This window comes from Citrus sinensis, chromosome 8 (assembly GCF_022201045.2).
Source record: "Citrus sinensis cultivar Valencia sweet orange chromosome 8, DVS_A1.0, whole genome shotgun sequence".
NCBI classification, from domain to species: Eukaryota; Viridiplantae; Streptophyta; class Magnoliopsida; order Sapindales; family Rutaceae; genus Citrus; species Citrus sinensis.
The window spans coordinates 18,048,658-18,068,505 of record NC_068563.1 but is presented as its reverse complement, the minus strand read 5'-3'; the positions used below and the strand labels follow the sequence as shown (position 1 = coordinate 18,068,505).

The 19,848-nt window shown below is 34.1% G+C and overlaps 2 protein-coding genes and 1 non-coding gene across 4 annotated transcripts; 2 read left to right on the top strand and 1 right to left on the bottom strand.

Annotated features, from left to right (window-relative positions):
- The first annotated feature begins 2,865 nt into the window (after positions 1–2,865).
- On the top strand, positions 2,866–5,807 carry LOC102615844 (hypothetical protein). Of its 2 annotated transcripts, XM_052432065.1 has the most exons (4): positions 2,866–3,066; positions 3,150–3,887; positions 4,412–4,453; positions 5,252–5,807. In XM_052432065.1, exons 2-4 carry the CDS (start codon positions 3,173–3,175, stop codon positions 5,533–5,535), a joined length of 1,041 nt encoding a protein of 346 aa, XP_052288025.1. In that variant the 5' UTR covers positions 2,866–3,066; positions 3,150–3,172; the 3' UTR covers positions 5,536–5,807. The 2 variants fall into 2 exon arrangements, with proteins under 2 accessions (XP_052288025.1, XP_024957969.1); XM_025102201.2 differs by having other exon boundaries at positions 2,866–3,887.
- An 878-nt stretch (positions 5,808–6,685) lies between these two features.
- On the bottom strand, positions 6,686–8,923 carry LOC102616331 (hypothetical protein). The gene is made up of 2 exons (XM_006487476.4): positions 8,507–8,923; positions 6,686–7,795 (listed from the first exon to the last, which is right to left on the bottom strand). The coding sequence occupies exons 1-2, from the start codon at positions 8,822–8,824 to the stop codon at positions 6,869–6,871; spliced, it is 1,245 nt and encodes a 414-aa protein (XP_006487539.2). The 5' UTR covers positions 8,825–8,923; the 3' UTR covers positions 6,686–6,868.
- Positions 8,924–16,328: 7,405 nt separating this feature from the next.
- On the top strand, positions 16,329–16,434 carry LOC112499392 (small nucleolar RNA R71). The gene has a single exon (XR_003067004.2). It is a non-coding gene; the product is annotated as a small nucleolar RNA R71 (small nucleolar RNA).
- Positions 16,435–19,848: the final 3,414 nt, after the last annotated feature.

Sequence of the window (19,848 nt, the reverse complement as noted above, 5' to 3'; positions counted from 1 at the left end):
AAAATCTAGTTAATTAACTTTTATTAAAAAAACAATTAGTCAATGTTTAACCATTTTTTTCTTGTTGCATTTGTTAGCTTAAAATAAAGTTTTTATTATTATTGATGATATAAAATTATAAAAGGTACTAAGGTAATTATGTGATAATATATGGATTTATGAATTTTTATAGAATTCAAATAGATATATAGTTTGTCAAGTTTTATCAATATGCTCTTGAACCATTATGCAACTACTGAAATACTTTTTTTTTTTTTTTATGTTTATGGTATGTCATGCTATTTTTAAAAGTAATCGTTAAAGTTTTTCTTGTTCTCATAATTTTTTTTAACTAATATTACATTAGACTATTATTGATGTTTACAGATTAGACTACTACTAAGATTAATTTACATAAAATCTTATGAACTATTACCCATAATTTTACCACATTAATCTTATAAAGTACTGCACATATTCTACTATTACTATTACTTTACATTAAATATTATAAAATATTGCCCAAATTTTTACTGCATTAAATCTTATGACATACTGCACAGATTCTTCTACTAGAACTAGTTTTCATTAAATTTGTAAGGCACTGCCTAAAATTTTACTACATTAAATCTTATAAAGTGCTACTCATATTTTTACTATTACTCAAATTTTTACCCTCGAATATCAGACTACTACCGAGACTAAGATTTTACTAATATTCGAGGGACGTCTATTTCACTCACATTTCATAAGGAAGAAGACTGCTTACCCAGATATTACTAATATTTGAGAGATTAGTTTACATTAATTTTTATGAAGTATTGCCTAAATTTTACTATTATTTGAAGAACATTTATTCTACTCATATTTCGTAAGAGAGAAAAATTGTCTCCACTCAATTAATTGAGAGAGAAATTAAGTCTCCGTATTGTAATATGGGGACTCGAACTCGTGCTCTCACACCCAACACTAAAGGTCGAGTGGCTATTGTCACAAACTTAATTAAGTGGCCTTCAAATAATTTTTTTTTTAATTTTACAACATGTGTCTAAATTCTAAAAAGAATAAGAGCTAAAAATTTAATTTGGACTTTGCTCACCCCAACTTTAAACAAAAATGATGCATATTACTACTTTTTACTCTTAAAAAATAAAAAGAACAAACTAAAATATTTTTTGAGAAGCTTGGTCATTGTACTAGGAGTTGCTGAGTTAGGAAGTTGTTCGCTACCAATGAGCATACTATGTCCCATTTTGAGAAAAAGAAACACTATAGGGATCCAAATGTTAATATCTTTAAGTTCCTAAAACCAAGAGCAACGTTTGTGGGGCCAGTAGCATCAAGTTGGGCCTACTAGATCACAAGAAGAATGTGACATTGTACTAACCCCCCGAAAAAAATCAAAGGCGCCCTTACGGGCCATGTGCTTCCAAACCCATTTCCATAAGCTTCTAATTATGATCAAAATATAATATAGTTTAGTCTTCTTTGATAGCCAATTTGATTTAATTATACATATAATTAAAGAGAAAGAAAGAGAGAGAAGAGAAGTAAAGGGCAATTTGTGTTGGGGATGTGGATATGTTACTTGCGAGAACAAGGAGGGGTGGGTAGTGGTACCCTCACCAAAATCTTTGTCCAAATTCTAAAGAACAAAAGTGGCTTTAATGGAGGGGGCCATGCCATCCATTAGGATTAGCCATTAAGTGAAGATTAGGGCAAATGATTCATTGTGATAATTAGAGTGATTAACATGATAATTTTTTTCTTTAGTGGTAGGGTAGGGTCGAGTTCGGTGCCCTTATCAACACATAATTCTTATTTTCTACACCATGATATTCGTGATTCTCAATAAAGATATTTAAAGAATAATCGTGTTGATTTATTTTAAAAGTTGATCGAGATGTATACCTCTTAGTTTTCACTTCTCTAATACAAGTTTTTACTAAATTTTATAATAAGTTAAAAGATGATTTTTAAAATTTCTAACGTCACGTATTTATATTTGATTTTATCTAGAGCCTAATTGAGAGTTGAGACAATAAATTGTAACCAAAATTTAATGATTTTGCAAATTCTAACACGACAAGAGAATCATTGAAATATTAGCAATTGAAAAAAAAAAGGAATATTTCAAATAGAAGGCATTTTTTTCACTCAATTGAACAAGGCAACAAAAAAAAAAAAAATCAATAGTAAGAATGAAAAGGATAGTAGGCAAAGAGAAATGGTGGCCCAAAAAACGCGTCAAGTGCCATATTCTACACAAAGAAAATGACCCTTTTACAGATATACAAAAAAAAAAGAAAAGAAAAGAAATTATTAGTCCACATATATGGTGCCCCTGTAAAAGATTTTCTCATTTCATCTCCAAATTCAGAAGGTAACCTTAGCTTATAGGAAACAAATCAAATCCAATCCCATTAAAAGAGCAATTTCATGACAGAGACCGCTTTTTTTTTTAATTAATTAAATGGGGGTAATCTTTTCATATCATTGATTCAATATGATTAATTAGCAAAATTTGAACCATTTGTCCTCATTCTTTACTAAAATTAGAGGAAATGACGTCAATAACCCTGTAGTTCAATGAAAATGTCATATAAATCTCTTTTAGAGTAATTATGCCAGTGATTAAACAAATCCATGTGATCATTTTTTTTAAGTAATAGGGTTTCGTGATTGTTTTTTTGAACTACGAGGGTATTGTTGTCATTTCACTCAAAATTAATCTTTAATAATTAGTTATTAAGGTCAATAACCCTATAGTTTCCAAGTTTTTTTTAAAAAATAAAGTATTGATGAAACCCACCCTTAAAAGTAATAATTAATAAAGAAAAATAAATAAAAATAAAATAAACCGTGAAAACATCTCTTCACTTGATGCCTTTCTATTTTTCCTTTTAACGCTCAAAATTCAATCTCTCTCTTTCTCTTCTTATCTCTCTTTCAAGTTTCTATTTCTCTATAATTCTTCTGTTACGGAGGAAGGATGTCTATTACGGAGGAAAGATGTTGAGATGGGAATAAGACGACCGTTTTCTTTAAACGGCGTAACGGGGTCATCTTAAAAAACGCCGTTACTTTGTATCACACGTTAACTCACGTGCCAATAAAAATTAGTCCCTATCGTTTTTTATTTTTTTTTTATAATTTTTTTTTACTTGCAGCCAGCATTTAATAAATTAAAATAATGGCTTTGGAGCAGCTAAGCCTGGCCCGGACGCCCGTTGACGGAGAAACTGACGGCGTTAATAACGGCGTCGAACAGCGCACGACGACGGCGTCAATCGACGGTGGTGATGACGGTTGCAAGGCTCCGAGGCTCCCGCGATGGACGAGACAGGAAATTCTGGTGCTGATACAGGGCAAAAGAGTGGCGGAGAATCGGGTGAGAAGGGGGCGGGCAGCGGGCATGGGTTTCGGGTCGGGTCAGATTGAACCGAAGTGGGCCTCTGTTTCATCGTACTGCAAGCGGCACGGGGTGAACCGGGGGCCGGTTCAGTGCCGGAAGAGGTGGAGCAATTTGGCCGGGGATTTTAAGAAGATTAAGGAGTGGGAGTCGCACGTGAAGGACGGAACGGAGTCGTTTTGGGTGATGAGGAATGACTTGAGGAGGGAGAGGAAGTTGCCGGGGTTTTTCGATAGGGAGGTTTATGATATACTCGACGGAGCGGCGACGGTGGCTTCGTCTGCGTCGCCGGGGTTGGGCCTGGCTCTTGCTCCGGCGGAGGAGACGACGACGGACGAGGCGGTTTTCGATAGCGGGAGGAGCGCGGCGGCGGATGATGGTTTGTTTTCGGATTTTGAGCCGGAGGAGACCACCGGGACTCCAGTCAAGGATGATGCGCCGGCTGAGGCCGCTCCGGCGGCGGCTAAGCCGATTTCGGCAACCATGCCAATCCCAGGTAATTCGAGTTTTGATTCTGCTAAGTGGACTTTTTTTCCCCTTTTTTTCTTTTTTGCCTTTTTAAAATATTTGTAATTAATAATAGCTATCTTAGTGATTGGTTCATTTTTTTTTTATAATTATTTTTTTAAGAGGATGTCATAGGTTCTGGAGATGAATGAAGAATGATGGTACAAAGTTTGGTCAGCAGGATTATTTTAATGGGAATTTGGTGGATATTCTAGTTAAAATAAATGAGATAATTTAATTATTTTTTTAATTTTTTCCAAAAAAAATTCATGAAATTTTTCTGGCTAATTTGAGATGACTCTTTTCAGAATTTTTGACAAATTGTAAAACGGATTTTTTTGGTTTTCCTGAAAAATGGTTAGGGGTTTAGGATGTTATTGAGATGTATTAGTAATGCTGCCTGAGACTTGACTTAAATCTTTAATTTTGAAAAATAATTATTCTTTTTAGAAAAATCCATAATGATTTGCAAAATTTTTGTGGTAGTTTTCAACTTTTTTTTTTCATTTGCAGAAAAACAGTACCAACCAAACCTACGAGGGTGTCATGGCCAAGGTATTCCTCTTTTCACTAGCTTTTTTTTTCCCCCTGTTCATAATATTTGATTAATGGCTAATCCTTTTAATATTATTGTATAAATTGCTAGCTTTTATAGATTCTCCCTAAATAAACACAGCATTAATTGAATTATTTTTTACCTAATAACAATTAACAAACAGCACTACTTGGTTCATTTTAAGTAAGGATGGTTTCTATTGGATTTCAAATATCCCGGGAATGTTTCTGGAAAATTACATTTTTTTTTTTGGTACTTTCTCAGATCAAGTTCTCACTCTCATGAATTGTTTGAAGCTTCCAAATTGATGGTCATTGCATAGTGATTTTGAACCATTTATGAGCACGCTCTTTCCTGTATTGAAAAGTCCTTACTAGATGCATAGGGGATAGGTTGCTTGTGACTGTTTAGTGAAATTGCAAAAGAAAATCTGGATCATTTGTTGGGATATTCTTTGTACTTGAGATATTAGAGTTTCTATAGGTTATGAGGGAGAATGTCTTGTATGAGACTGCTATCACGTCAGCAAATATTTAATTACCAACTGACAACACTTGTCGTAATTAGATTATGTCGATCACACCATCAGCAGATATGGTGTGACTGACTTCATTCAAGACTTTCTTTGTTATCGTATTGTTTCTCAAACATGATGAATATGATGATATGAAGCTGGGTAATAATGTATAAATCTATTTCAATGGAGAAAATGTATTCTACGAAGGTGACTCACTCTTGATTCTATTGCTAAGGTTAAGGTGCTTGTGATCCTCAATGAAAAATCATTGGACCTGCAGGTACAACGACCGAGAAACAGCCAGCTCCTGAGATAGGCTCTACTTCTCAAGATGGGCGGAAGCGGAAACGATTCACGGTAGATGGGGATGAAGAAATGAGCAATATGCAGTATCAGTTGATTGATGTTCTGGAAAGGAATGGCAAAATGCTGACTGCCCAACTTGAAGCTCAGAACAACAGTTTCCAGTTAGACAGGGAACAAAGAAAAGACCATGCAGATAGCTTAGTTGCTGTTCTTAATAAGCTTGCAGATGCTTTAGGAAGAATCGCTGATAAATTGTAGGAGGCAATCAGAATACACAGTAGTGTACATAACAGAAGTTCCGAAAGCAGAGGTGGATTAAATATGAAGATTTGTCTGAGGATCACATTTGAGATTGGGTTTTCCGTTTGTTTTTTAGTTTTTGTATTTTTACTATTCTTATTCACTTTTCAGTACTTTGTGGCTTAACTGCCATTATAGGGTTTGGTTTATACACAGATGGTAATAAGTTTAGAAATGTTTAGACGACAATTCAGCTTCCATGCTGCTAAATATATATCTCAAAGTTTATATGGACTGACTCTTTACCTTGATTATGTATTGGTGGTCGATTGTACAAATTATTGTTTCTACTAATCTACACTTAATTACTTGCTGCATGTTAATCTTCTTACTGAAAGTAAAATTGTATTTAGAGCTGATATACTTGTATAGACCTGCATGCATAAGAGATTTAGAGGTATTTTAATGAGGAATAGTTGGAGAAGAAAGCTTGATAATCATTAAATAAGCAGTATATGATTAAATATTGGTCGCTCAATTCATGTATTTTGCAAATCACTATTTTCTCTGGTTCAATGGTAATACAGTAGCATAGTGATTCTGTCATTCAATAGTTTGAATTAAAAACCACAACACCTCAATACTGTATATGAATTAACTTCCAGGGTTCTCTCCTCCCTGACATTGAGCTCTAAAATGATAATTTAAAATATTCTTCCAATCCCGGCCCTTAACCAATCTCAAATTATTATGAGCAGGGCTGAACAGAAAAAAGATCTCTTTGCATCTCTTTTAATTTGTTTAAAGAAATCGGTTTTAATTCTAGGAGAGGCGCTGCTAAGATATTGGTCAATAAAATAGTGGACGAAGGCAACAGAAACATTACACTGCATAAGTCTAGCACATAACATTGTACTAAAGCATATATTTTTTATATCTACTAACATTTCAGCCAATACTTGTCCCAAAACTAGTTCCAGAAAAATACATCATTTTCTCATCAATTACAGTTTCAATCTACCAAAAAAGGACTAGAATCATGACTCGGGTAATGGATAGTTGGATACGGTCAAGCAAGAAGCTAATTGTGGATATAGTCAACAGCGAGCAATCTATAATAGATAAATAAAAACCCACACAAGTTAAAACTCATGCACAATGCAATTACTTACACAGAGAAAAGAACTTTCATTTAATAAAGGAAAAAAAAAAGGGAGAAAGACAACCCAACAAGGAGGCAATCAATTGCTGGGTTGGCAAACTTTTGGACAAGACAAAACATAATCAAAGATTTCAGATTCAGAGTATTACATGTAATGACCCTGAGGCTTTTTAGAATCATTACAAAACATTAAGAATCAGAATCATCTGACCTTGATGGTGTTCGATATTTGCGACCAGGTTTTCGGAAACGAACACCATCATTTGTTACATTTGTTTCTGGTTCATCCTCTTCTTCTGCAGTATCACAATGTTGGGACTCTGTAGCAGCGATACCTACAGGAAAGCCCAACCGAGACAAGGACAGCTTGCCATCATATTCCTTGTTTTCTTTAATCTCACCACTACTCTTTTCTGCCTTAAGATCACCTGCTTTCTTCTTAGGGATAAAAGTCACTGATTTTGGAAGATCACCAGAAGCATTCTCTTCAACTGGCCCCACCTCTTTAGCTTTGAAATCTTTTACCAGCCTAAACACATCCATAAAACCCTTAATGCTGGATTCTTCACTATATTCATCTGACGAATCAAAACTGTAGTAAGTATATTTAGAAGGATTCATTAAGTAATCTGGAACCATGCAAGCATTTTGGGACGGCTGATATCCATCAATAGAATCATTAGCATCCATTGATGAGGTGTTGACTGAAGAACATTGAGTCCTTTCTGATGCAGTAACACAATCATTTTTACAAGCAGTATCAAACCTGACACGTTTTTGCAGCTTAGAATCTGCACTGATGTCCTTCCTTTTCAAAATGGACTTTGGTGGACCACTCACTTCAGATACTTTAGCATGCGAATTCTTAATTTTTGTATCACAGTCTGAATGAGGAAAACTAAAACTTTGAGCTTCAGTTTCACCGTCATCTTCTTTCAGCCTAATTCTTGCAGCATGATGATTGGCACGTGGGTCCTTAGTGGCAGCATTTAATGCGTTTGGAACCACATTGTGCAAGTTCAAGTAAGGCCCTTGTTCAGCTACATCATTCATATACAAGCGCTCACCAGCATTCTCTCTGCCTGCAGCTACTTTATCAAACTCATCTTCCTCTTCCTGCAGCAAGCATAAAAGATACAAGCTTTATAAGTAAACAGTCATAAGGAAAAAAAAACACAAAAAGAAAAAGAAAAATGCCGCTGCAGGTACACATATTCACAAGGCAAGCATTACCTCACTTTACTCAATAATATTGACATAACAAAGATACACAGTCTCTCTTCAAGTAACTGAACTTCCCTACGTAAGTAACACCATATAGCATAAATCAATTAGAAATCAGAAGAGTCGCAAACAAGTTCCAAAACTATCAGCAGCATTGTTTTTCCTAGTTGGTCATCATTAAACACTAAATTTTTCTGACAGTTTGTAGATTTATATACAAACTTAATTCATTTTGTTAAATGAAATACAACTAAACTAAGGCTCCATTTAGTATTGCTGCCTCTCACGGTAGCTTTAAAGTAACAGCTGTGTAAAGCGTTTGGCAAACAATTGCAACTGTGCATTAGAATTTAAGGTGAATTTTACAGCACACGGCGCCTAAGCATGCAGCTTTAACTTCGAAGCCACATCTCAATACGAAGCGGAGCCTAAACACGCAGTTTCTATTTTTTATTCCTTTTCTTTCACATAAATGTTGTCAAAAAGACGAAAATAGAGCCAGTTTATAATAATTTTCTCTATCCTTCCCGCAGAAATAAAAATCAAATTACTAAATAAAATAAATTAAAAATAAAAGGGAGGGGAAGAAGAGGGAAAAAAAACCTCGTTGTCAAGAGTGGAGTCCAAGCCAATGGAAGATCTGATCTCCCACTCATCTCTATCCCTAACAGGCTCGTCACCGTCATCGTCACCGTCATCGTCAAGACGGAAGTTTCTCCGGCGATTCTTGCGGAGGAACTCATCAAACGACGACGAACAAGGCGTTTCATCTCTGGCTGATGACGTGTCTTTGTCGCGCCTCCACTTACGACGCTCGACGGCGTCGTCTGAGAGAGACCAAGTGTTAGAATTAGAAGGCGCGAGAGAACCGAAGATCTTATCCACTCGAACTCTGAAGCTATCGTCGTCCATCGATGCCATTCAAATTTCAAATATTAAATTTATTTGCTTTCGTTTCGTTTTTGGGTGCTTTATACCATTTTATAATCCTCATCACCAACAACAACATCCACCGCCTTCTTGTTTAATTCCTTTCCTTATTCAAGTTTGAAAAAAAAAATTAAAACAAATAGAACTTAAATGTTAACTTTTACAACCTTTAGTTTCTTTTTCAGTTTACATAAAAGAGTGGGGACTGCAAATAATTAAACCAGAAAATGCCAAAACTAGCAGCAATATGGTTATAGGTTGGGGTGGGTAAATCGGATTCAGGTTCGGATTTTTTGGATTTTAATCCGGTTGGGTTGGAGAATTGAATCTAATCGGGTTGAAAATATCAACTCGAATCGAAGTGAACCGAATTAAATTTGGTTTGGTTCGGTTCGGGTTCGTAATTCGAATCGAATTGGGTTGGTAATTCGAGTTAAAATTTCAGTTTGGGTTAACTCAAGTTAGTTTGAGTTAGAACAATTCAATCTAAAAATTCGGGTTAAGTCATGTTATAACGGGTTGGAACAATTTAATCTAAAAATTCTACCAAAAACCACTTAAAATCTAAAAATATCAAATCCAAACATCCTTAACAACAAACATCAACTAAAATCATCTTTAACAACATTTCAACAAGTTTTTTTAAAGTTAATAAAAAATAAAACATGTAATCAAGTACAATAAAACTACAAAAATTACAAATCTAAAAATTAAAATGGCAAATGGCAATCATGATTAAACATCTCCACATGACAAACAAGGCTAATAATCAATCTCCAACACCATCAATACTCATCACAACACCTCCAAATTAGCAATAATTAACCAACACAGTAGCAAAATATCGAGTAACAACAAATATAAAATGAAACAAATCAGTCCACTCTGCAAAAAATTTAAAAAATTAATTAACATTTAGTGGAATCACTCAATATGCCTTAACAATTCTCAATATTACTAGTAGCATGTTTGTATTATGACTACACCCTAATTGTGTAATTGATTATTATGCAATTCTCAATATTACTAGTAGCATGTTTGTATTATGACTACACCCTAATTTTGTAATTGATTATTATATTTGATCCAAATCAATATACATAGTTACATACTTACTGTTGGAACAAAAAATCTTCACATTAGAACACTTGGATGCTCTATTTGTGTCGATTTATGAAGCTCTACATGAAATAAAAAGACTTGAAGTAAATAACTCTTAAAGTAAAAAAAATCTTAAAAATATATAAGTAAATAAGTAACCATTAATATTTATATCTTCTGTAAGAGCATCCATAAACTTGTTTTCCTCAACCAATGCTTGAAGGTTTGTTGTTGAATCAAACAAAAAGTGAAGATTGCAACCAATTTTACGTCAATATCAATGCTTCCACCATATCAGGAGTCATAGAACTCCTATATTCATCTAAAATACGTCCTCCCGTGCTAAAAACAGACTTAGATGCAACTATAGATACTGGAATGGCAAGCACATCTCTTGCTATTTGCGACAAAATTGGGTATTTCGAATTATTAGCTTTCTACCATAGCAAAATATCAAATGGAGCACCCAATGCATTAGGCGCTTGATATTCAATCGACTCCATCAAGTAAAGATCTAGCTCATTTAACAATTTTATGTGATCTCTACTGACAGCAACCATCTCGATGTATTTGGAGAAAAAGTCCTCAAATACCTCATCATTTTCATCCATAAAAGTTAGCCCACTATTAGCACTAACACCAGCAGTTGTACTAGGAAACGCACTTGCACTTGCACTTGAAAATGCACTTGCACTTGCACTTGGAAATGCACTTGCACTTGCACTAGCACTTGGTTTTAAGTGTTGAGCACTATATGCTTCAAAAAGCTTGTTTAAAGCATTTTTTACCACGTTTTTCATCTCAGCACATTTTTCACTATCCTTACCATATAAAGTCTCAAAACAAAGAGTTGCAAAATTCAATTTCCCCGTGGATCTAATACAGAAGCAACGATCAACAACTTGTTTATCTTCGAAGGCCCCTCCCAATACTCAAATTTTTTCTTTATGCTACTTGCTATCATACTAATGTGCGGGTCAAGGTTGTCCGCCATTGTATTTAGAGCCTTTTCAACTTTGTATATCTCGTTGTAGCACATACTAGATGTCACCCTCAGAGAAAAAGAAAATGTCAATGTGGCATCATAAAAAAACCTCAAAAACCTAACCATCCGACGAGCATTATCCCAATCATAACTTCTTGGTAGTGTGATAACTCTAGGAAATGTGAGTTATTACATCAATTCTAGATTTAAATCAAGGTCATTTAGAGAACAAATAAGGTGTTTTAATTACATTTTGGTTACCTTTTGCATAAACATTCATTTTAGTTGGGTTTTAATAAGTATTGTTTAAATCAAGTAATTTGTGCTAAAAACAGGTGCATAATTGTAGGTTTTAAATTCATAAGGGGATGCTGAGACATAAGATGAGCAAGAGGAGGAAAGAAGATGGCCACAAAAGAAGACAAGCACAATCGGAATTAATGCAGTGCTGTTGTGGATGCTAGGGCAACCAGTGCTGCAGCAATCAGAGAGCAATGCGGGAGAAAGCTTAAAGCGTGGGTCAGCTATAAAATCGCGATCTGCATGTTTCCTAATTTAAACGCATGCACGCGCATGGACTTTAGGTCTTTTACCCTAATTTACAATATAAAAGGAGGCGTGCACCATATAGAAAGGCGGCAAGGAATTATCATCAAGAATAAAATTACAAAGGCAAGAAGAAGGAGATCAAGACAACAGTACGCAGTTTGAACAGAAATACGGTTTGACCCAGCTTGAACAGTATCGTGGTTTGGTTGAAAATAATCCTGTGTAATGCATGTACTGTACGCGAGATTTTTGGTCCACTGATATGCTGCCACGTTATCGATCAACAGTGCATAAGAATTTTAGTCCAACAAGATCGTGACATCTCATCAGTCAATGCCACATCATCGGTCAATGCCACGACATCGATCCGTCTATGTGAATAGTGTCATGAATAGTAAGGTAGACAGTACCGTACATATGAATAGTACCGTACATGTGAACAGTGCCATTTTTCCTTTTATGCTCTTCCTAAAGTTTTCGACTGTCTTGAGTTCAAAAGTGATGTCTATTTTGCCATCTGATCTCTTGTTCATTGTGAAATGATTATGATGCCCTTAAAATACATAAAATACTTAATTATAATACAACACACATAATTAAATGACAAGAAGTTTAAATACATAAAAGCAAGGGTGTTAGTAAAACTTGAAATGTAAAATGACGATTTTCTCCTTTATAAATATACATTTTCTAACACTCAACATTTGCCACTCTACATGTTGATGTCGGGACAAATATGAGTTGCTTGAAGGAATGCACATGTCATAATAAATTCCATGTGAGTTTTTGAGTCTGTCATTTTTCTTGGAGAGTAACCCTTTTTGCTCATTCTTCGTACAGCTTAGCAGTTTATTATTTTATACATGATCTCTAGATTTCTTTTGAGCCAACCCTCTAAAAAAAATCATAAAAAAATAAAAAAAATATGTGTTGATACATTTGAAGGTCCATCTAACTCATACATATGTAAGATTATTTAGAGCCCTAAAAGACGATGGAAATACCATATTTAACTCGTTGGAGCCTATCTAGCCATCCTTTTTGTGCAATATCCATAGTTAACCCTTTTGAGCCTTTTATAAAAAAAATATTTTTCTTTGTCAACCTATCATCTTGACCCACTCGGATTTGGAATATTACCCGATGTCTTATAAATTTCATCACCTATTCATGTTTGAGAAAAATGTAAAGAATTATTTTGTTCAGTAAAGTTGTGCCATACACAAAAAAATTATTTAAAAAAATAAAAAAAGAAAAAAGAAAAAAAGAAAAAGAGAGAAAAATAACAATAATAATAAATAAGCGAAATGTACCTGGTAATCGCCAAAAGAGTTTTACTTTTTCTCAAACATATATTTTGTTTTTCCTATTTCACCTCCTTTGTTAGCCATGTTCCTAGCCTACGTTATGTCCTAATAAAAGTCTTTCTTGATTTTAGGGAACTATAGTCTAAAGTAGAAGCTAGTTATATGGGCTAAAAAGATGTGGTGATTCATAAAAAAAAATTAAAAAAAAAGATAATGAATACATTGGTTTGACTAGCATTTTGTTTGACTTAAGATCATGTTATTTCTAAACTGTAGGCATATTTCTTTCATCTTGGTGAAAGTGTGTGATATTGCTTCTTTATTATTTTCTCTCAATTTACCATTCATTTGAGTATTAGGTTTAATTTCTTTGTGAGAGTGTCACTACTACCGGTGAGATTTTGAGATTTGACATGTCATTTTTTAAAGTGGCTTGATTACTCTAATTGTGATAAAGTCTACTGGACTGGTGTGTTGAGTGCTAGAAAGTGTATATTTATAAAGTAGAAAATCGTCATTTTACACTCAAAGTCTCACTAACATCTCTACTTTTATGTATTTAAGTCCTTTATGATTTAATTATGTGTATTTTATTATAATTAAATATTTTATGTATTTTTTGGGGCATCATGGTTATTTCATAATGAACGAGAGATCATATAGCAAAATGAACAGTAATTCTAATCTCAGGACAATCGAAAATCTTAGGAGAAGCATAAAAGGATAAACGACATTGTTCACATGTACGGTACTATTTACAATATTGTTCAAGACACTGATCACATATACGGTACGATGACGCAGCATTGACCGATGACGTTGCACTGAACGATGATGTGGCAACATTCGATTGGACGAATGATGTGACGTTGACTACTTATGTGGTGTTGACTCATGAGTTGGCATGGACCGATGATGTTTCATGATCTTATTGGACTAAAATAATTATATGGAGTTGACTGGTGACGTGGCAATATGTTAGTGGACCAAAAAACATGCGTATGATACATGCATATACACGGAATGACTGCCCTGATGATGTGTTCCATCCAATCAGAACTTACCACATGGCGCAATCCTGAGCGTCTAAATTATTTTAATCTGATGGCCATGATTTACTCAGTGTATCTATAAATAAAGGGCTCCCCCCTAATTTGACACCCCTGAATCCATTTTTGAGCTCTATTTTCTATAATTCCTTCTCTATCTTGTATTTTCTGAGTATTTTAATAAATTTTTATTTTACCCCTAGTTCAATTATGAGTAGCTAATTTTCTTTCAAGCTTGGGTTGAAGGTGAAGTCTCAACATGTTCCATGGACTTAATTTGGTAAATTTAATTTCTCTTCCCCTCTAGTATTTGTGGATGTTTTGATTTTTTGTTGACAAATAGTAATAATCTTGTCTAGATATTGCACTGGTATAACTGTCTCCCTAGAGCAAGGTTATTACTATTTGGCACGATAAGCCTTTAGCACCATATTTATTAGAGTGAGATTCATGAGGAGTGGAAACCCCCTTATGATTTAATTGGCACTAATAAGGAATATTAAGTCTATGGTGCATGTTTAGTGCGGATCCAGATACCCAAACTCTTAATTTTAATAGTTTTCACTTTAATTGGTTTCTGTCATTTTAATTTTAATTTTAGGATAATCTAAATCACTTCCACCACAAATCCAATCGCCCACTTAGAAAATTAACTCTACACACAATTAAAAACCACCTCCTCGTGGGATCGACGCTCGTCACCATTGATCTATTCTGCAATAGATTTGTGCACTTGCAAGTTCAATAAAATTTGCACAACATGAAACAACCTTGATCTCTTTTTTGCTGCAGCAACTATTTAACCTCTCTGTCACCGCAAAGTCTACAACACTGATGAGATTACAGCCTACAACTTCATCAGGACTCTTCATAACATCCAGCACATTGAATGTGACTTGCAGGTCATTCACCCTCATGGTTAATTCTCCTTTTTGCACATTAATTAGAGTCTTCCCCGTGGCTAAGAAAGGTCTACCAAGGATAATTGGTACTTCTTTGTCTGCTTCAAAGTCCAATACAATGAAATTCACTGGAAAGATAAATTTATCCATTTTCACCAACACATCTTCGATTTTGCCCTCAGGATATGTATGAGATATGTCAACAAGTTGTAAAGTCACCATTGTTGGTCTACATCATGAGATTAATGTTTGCCCCTAAATCACGAAGTGCTCTACCATTATATCCAATTCCAATAGAACATGGAATTGTAAAACTCCCTGGATCTTTCAACTTTTGAGGGATTTTATTTTGAAGTATGTGGCTGCTTTCTTGTGTTAAAGCAATAGTTTCAAATTCTCCAAGCCTCTTTTTCCTTTCTAAAATGTCCTTTAAAAACTTCACATAATTTGGTATTTGTTCCAATGCTTCCACAAAAGGAATGTTGATATGTAATTATTTCAATACTTTCAAGAATTAGCTGAATTGCTTGTCTTGTTTCTGCTTCTGAAATCTTTGCGGGAAAGGTGGTGGGTGCCTAAACTGCTGTGTTGCAGCAGGTTGTACAAGTTGCTTCTCTTTTGATTTATTATGGTTTGCCACTATTGGTGCTGCAACTTCTTCTTCAACAAGTACTAAATCATGTCTTTCTGCAGTTGTTGTAGCTTGGCTATTCTCACCAGTATGTTGGCAAATGGTTGTTGTCACTCTTCTTCAATTTGAGTTTTCTCTCGGGTCGGAACAAATTCCATTCTTTTCTTGGACATACCAATAAGAATATCAACACCTTTTCTGGACCTTAAGTTGATCACCTTACATTGTTCTTTTCCATCCCTCCTTGGATCTTTTGTGTTGCTAGGTAAACTGCCCTGAGGTCTATTACTCAATATTGTAGCAAGCTGACCAATTTGATTTTTTAAATTTCTTCATGACACAGCCTGACTTTGGACAACTATTTCATTCTTCACAATGTATTCCTTAAGCATAGCTTCAAGAGAATAGTCATTGCTTGTGTTTATATGCCCTTGATTTGGCTGGTAAAATCCTGGTGGTTGTGAGGGTTTGTTCTGTCCACTGGAGCTGTAGCAGCCTAATTCTGGTTGCTCTATGAAAAGTTTGGGTGCTGCCTCCATCCAGGATTATAGGTGTTTGAATACGGATTACTCTGATTTTTCCTATTAAAGTTGCCCACATAATTGACTGAAACTGGATTCCCAAGACAATTATCAAATAAATGTCTATTTCCACAATAAACACAATAGACTTCGGCAACTTGGTTAACAGATGCTGGAGCAGTGGTCATAACTTTTACCATATGTGTTAGTGAAGTTGCTTGGGCTGATAATGCTGTAAATGCATCCACATTGTGTACTCCTACTGTCCCTCTCACTACAAGTTGTCTAGTTAATGACCACTAATAATTGTTGTTAGCAATTCTCTCTAAAATTTCATAAGTTTCATTGTAAGATTTAGACAATAAAACCCTGTTTGTTGAAGCATCAACCATCAATTTGGTGCTTCGATTTAATCCATTGTAGAAAGTTTCCATTTGTATACAGTAAGGAATATCGTGATGAGGACATCTTTTGAGTAGCTCTTTAAATATTTCTTTTCATCATACAAGCTTTCATAATCAAGTTGATGAAAAGCGATTACCTCATTCCTCAATTTTGTATTCTTGGTTGGTGGAAAGTATTTCATCAAGAATTTGTTCAAAGTGTGTGTGTGTGTCTCTTTGATTAAATTCCAAAGATGTTGCAGCATTACACTAATGTTACACAATCTTTCGAGTTAGAACACAAGTACATTCATACATGGAGAGAATATAAATCACAAACAAGTTCAAAAATATGATATAGCAAAATATTTTCTTTTCTTTTTTTTAGCAGATTTCTCTTCAATTTCATTTGAATGTCTATCACTTGTGGTGATGACACCCAATTACTTATTCAATGTGCAAATCAGAGTTGCTGCAGCAATGCTCACGACACAGTCTTATCTCTAGACATCTTTAACTCAAGGCTGAACATAGGGCCCATGAACAAATTTGGCTACTCAATATCCTAGACAAGGGACCTTTTCTCTATAATATATATATTTCTTTAGTAGATGCCACAACAAAGCTTATAACTCTTGTTGCCTTTGGACTTAAGTCTGCATATGGGATTCATACGCAGCCCTGGTTACTCAGCAATTCAAGCTAGTGGAGCAGACTTTATACAAGCACAGTTCAACAAAATTTTCCCCAAAACTTGAAATTTTTCTACCCTTTTTGTGTTTTCTGGCTCTACTGCAGCATTCTCATAGAACTTAGTCAAAGCTTAAGTGTTAGGACAAAATCTCATCCCTCATCCATCAACTATCCCTTTCTTGGCAATCACAAAAATTTACAAAACACTCACTCTATCTTTATTTGGTTTTTATTAACCCCATACAAAACTAGAGAACAGAGTTGCTCACCACATAAAACACACAATGCACAATACACACACATGCACTAACATGTATCAAATTCTATCAAAGCAGAGCAACTTATATAGGCACATGATCTCTGACTAGACTTAAACCATGGAGCTTCTAAAACAATATTCTGAATTGGATTGTCTTAATGGGATCTTAGCGAGGGGTCCATAGACTTGAGGTTTTTTCGAACTTGAGATCAAAGGATCTACTTTTTACTAGAAATTTAACTCAAGATCGTGTTCTTTTTCTTCAGGGTTCTTGCTGTTGTTGCTTAGCTCATCATGCCACTTGGTGTACATTTATATATTTAAATATGGATTGATTTTCTTCTAATGAAATAATATCAACTCACACATCTTCTACTCCTACAACATGCTCACATTGAAGTCCAACTTGCTAATTCAAAAAAGAAAATCAAATCAAATCAACACCAAACCAATGACAAATAAACTTTTGAATTTTAACTTTAACAAACATATTCGATAATTACAAAATGTTAGAAATATTTCCTAAAAATCTAAATATTTTAGAATCTATTAATAAATATCATAGTGCCATACAATAATTTTTTGGCTAGTCAAATCTATCGTATCTCGAGTGGCGGCATTAGGCACTAACTCTCTGACAACCATTATATCAGTTGTGTATGAAGTTGCCAAACCTTCAGCACATTGATGATGATATTTAAATCATTTAGTTGCTATTCGTGGTATTGGTGAACTAGCTTGTATAAAAACCCGCATAAAGTTTAAATAATTGTTAACATAATTATATATCAATCAATAGATTTAAATAATTATTGTATATCTCTTAATATTTTGTTCATACCTTAATGAAATGGCAACCATAAAAGCAACCAGTTGCTATATTTTATGAGACGAGCATGGCAATAGAATAGATCTCAATGGAAGGAATGTAAGACATTGTTGCATAGATATTGATAACATTGTAACATTATATTTGGAAGCAATAAGATACCAAGTGTTAGGTATGATCATCTTGGATTGGACTCAAAATATGAAGTAAATGCAAGAGCTCTTGTGATCTACTAGCATAGTCTGACAAAAAAGTGTACTCATTATAATGGCATTGTAATTCAGCAACTAAGACACTTCTTACTCTAGCCCAATTGTCCTCCAAAGCATATTATATTAGCCACAACTCGAAAGCCATAATTACCATTTATTGCAACATCTTTCGTAGCTTGTAATCTTATTCTTAAAGAAAATAAATTAATAAAATAGATAGGATTCAATGGTTGTGATTGACAATTCTTTTTCTTTTTCATTTTTTTTTTTTTTTTGCAATGAAAGTGTACTAGAAAGCATAACATGTACAAAATTTCCATCTTTATTAGATAAGCCATACTCAAATTTAGATGGATTTCTATGAGTAGATGTATCTACTTTTAAAGAAGAGCCACCATGTGTTTTACCCTTAACCTCTAGTTCAATAAGAAAAGTTGATGCTGGATTTTTTAGTTCTTTTAATTTTCTTAATAATTGAACCTTAGCTAAATCATTATTAACATTGAAACGCTTCATAATAATCTCTAACTCTGGCATGTAACACAATGTTTTTTAATTCATCTTGTTTTATCTACAGTAAGTCTAGTTTCTTTCAGTGACTATGAAGAGAAGGCAAAAGAATAGGTCAACATTCACATTTGTACTCTGCAATGTCATGTGCACATGAAAACCCATGAGTGCGTCGTATTATACATCTACAAGGAAAAGCATTTGGGTTAGCTCATTTAGATTAGCTCATTTAGATTCATCAAGTATCATTGTGAGTGCATTCATTACAACATGTCCTCTCAACTCGTTGAAAATTGAAGGTTTAAAATCACGTTGTACCATGGTAAATTCCTCTCTAGCGAAGCCTTAATCTCAACCAATTGTAATTCCAACAAAGCATAGACTTTTGTCCAAGATGACTTAAAAGTGTCTTGGGATGTCCTCAGGTGCTTCTTCAATTTAGAATGTGACGACTCGACCCTGTAACAAGTGCAATAACAAATATTTTATGTTAATAACAACTTTTTTATCATATTGTAAAAATAATAATAAAATATAAGCAAATTACAATTTTATTTTAATAGTTTACTTGTTCGATGTCATGTTTCCAAAATGCATAACTGAGTTTGTCCATGTAGAAACAATTTTTTCCTTATACTTATCTAGCCACACATTCCTTACATAAGTAAGTGCTTTAGGATATTTTGAAAAATCACTCTCCATACCTTTTATCCATTATGCAAACTCTTCCTTGATGCAGATAACTCTATTAGATTCCAACTAGAGATAAATGTTGACATGACTTAAAAGTGTTATTACTCTCAAGTATAAGAGTGTCTAGTTATAATATAACCCAATGAATTTGGGGTCGAACTACATAGAATTTAAAAATCTAGTAGTCAATTATTAGACAAAAAATTAATTGCTGAAAAAAATTAATAGGAACCAATCTAAAAATTGCTAAGGTTATGGGATCCACTCTCAGGTTTCAAATTATGATCATAACACTCTCTCATATTTGTATTTTGTATTTCTTTTGCCGGTTAATTATTATGTCATTTAATTTTTTACCAACTGTTAATGTGGATAAATATGAAATCAAGTA

Bases quoted from the DNA above. Each gene is read 5' to 3' on its own strand.
- LOC102615844 (XM_052432065.1), top strand. From the start codon at position 3,173: ATGGCTTTGGAGCAGCTAAGCCTGGCCCGGACGCCCGTTGACGGAGAA. The intron at 3,888-4,411 runs GTAATTCGAGTT...TTTCATTTGCAG, and splicing joins GGCAACCATGCCAATCCCAG to AAAAACAGTACCAACCAAAC. The intron at 4,454-5,251 runs GTATTCCTCTTT...TTGGACCTGCAG, and splicing joins ACGAGGGTGTCATGGCCAAG to GTACAACGACCGAGAAACAG.
- LOC102616331 (XM_006487476.4), bottom strand. From the start codon at position 8,824: ATGGCATCGATGGACGACGATAGCTTCAGAGTTCGAGTGGATAAGATC. The intron at 7,796-8,506 runs GTTTTTTTTCCC...TGCTTGCTGCAG, and splicing joins ACTCCACTCTTGACAACGAG to GAAGAGGAAGATGAGTTTGA.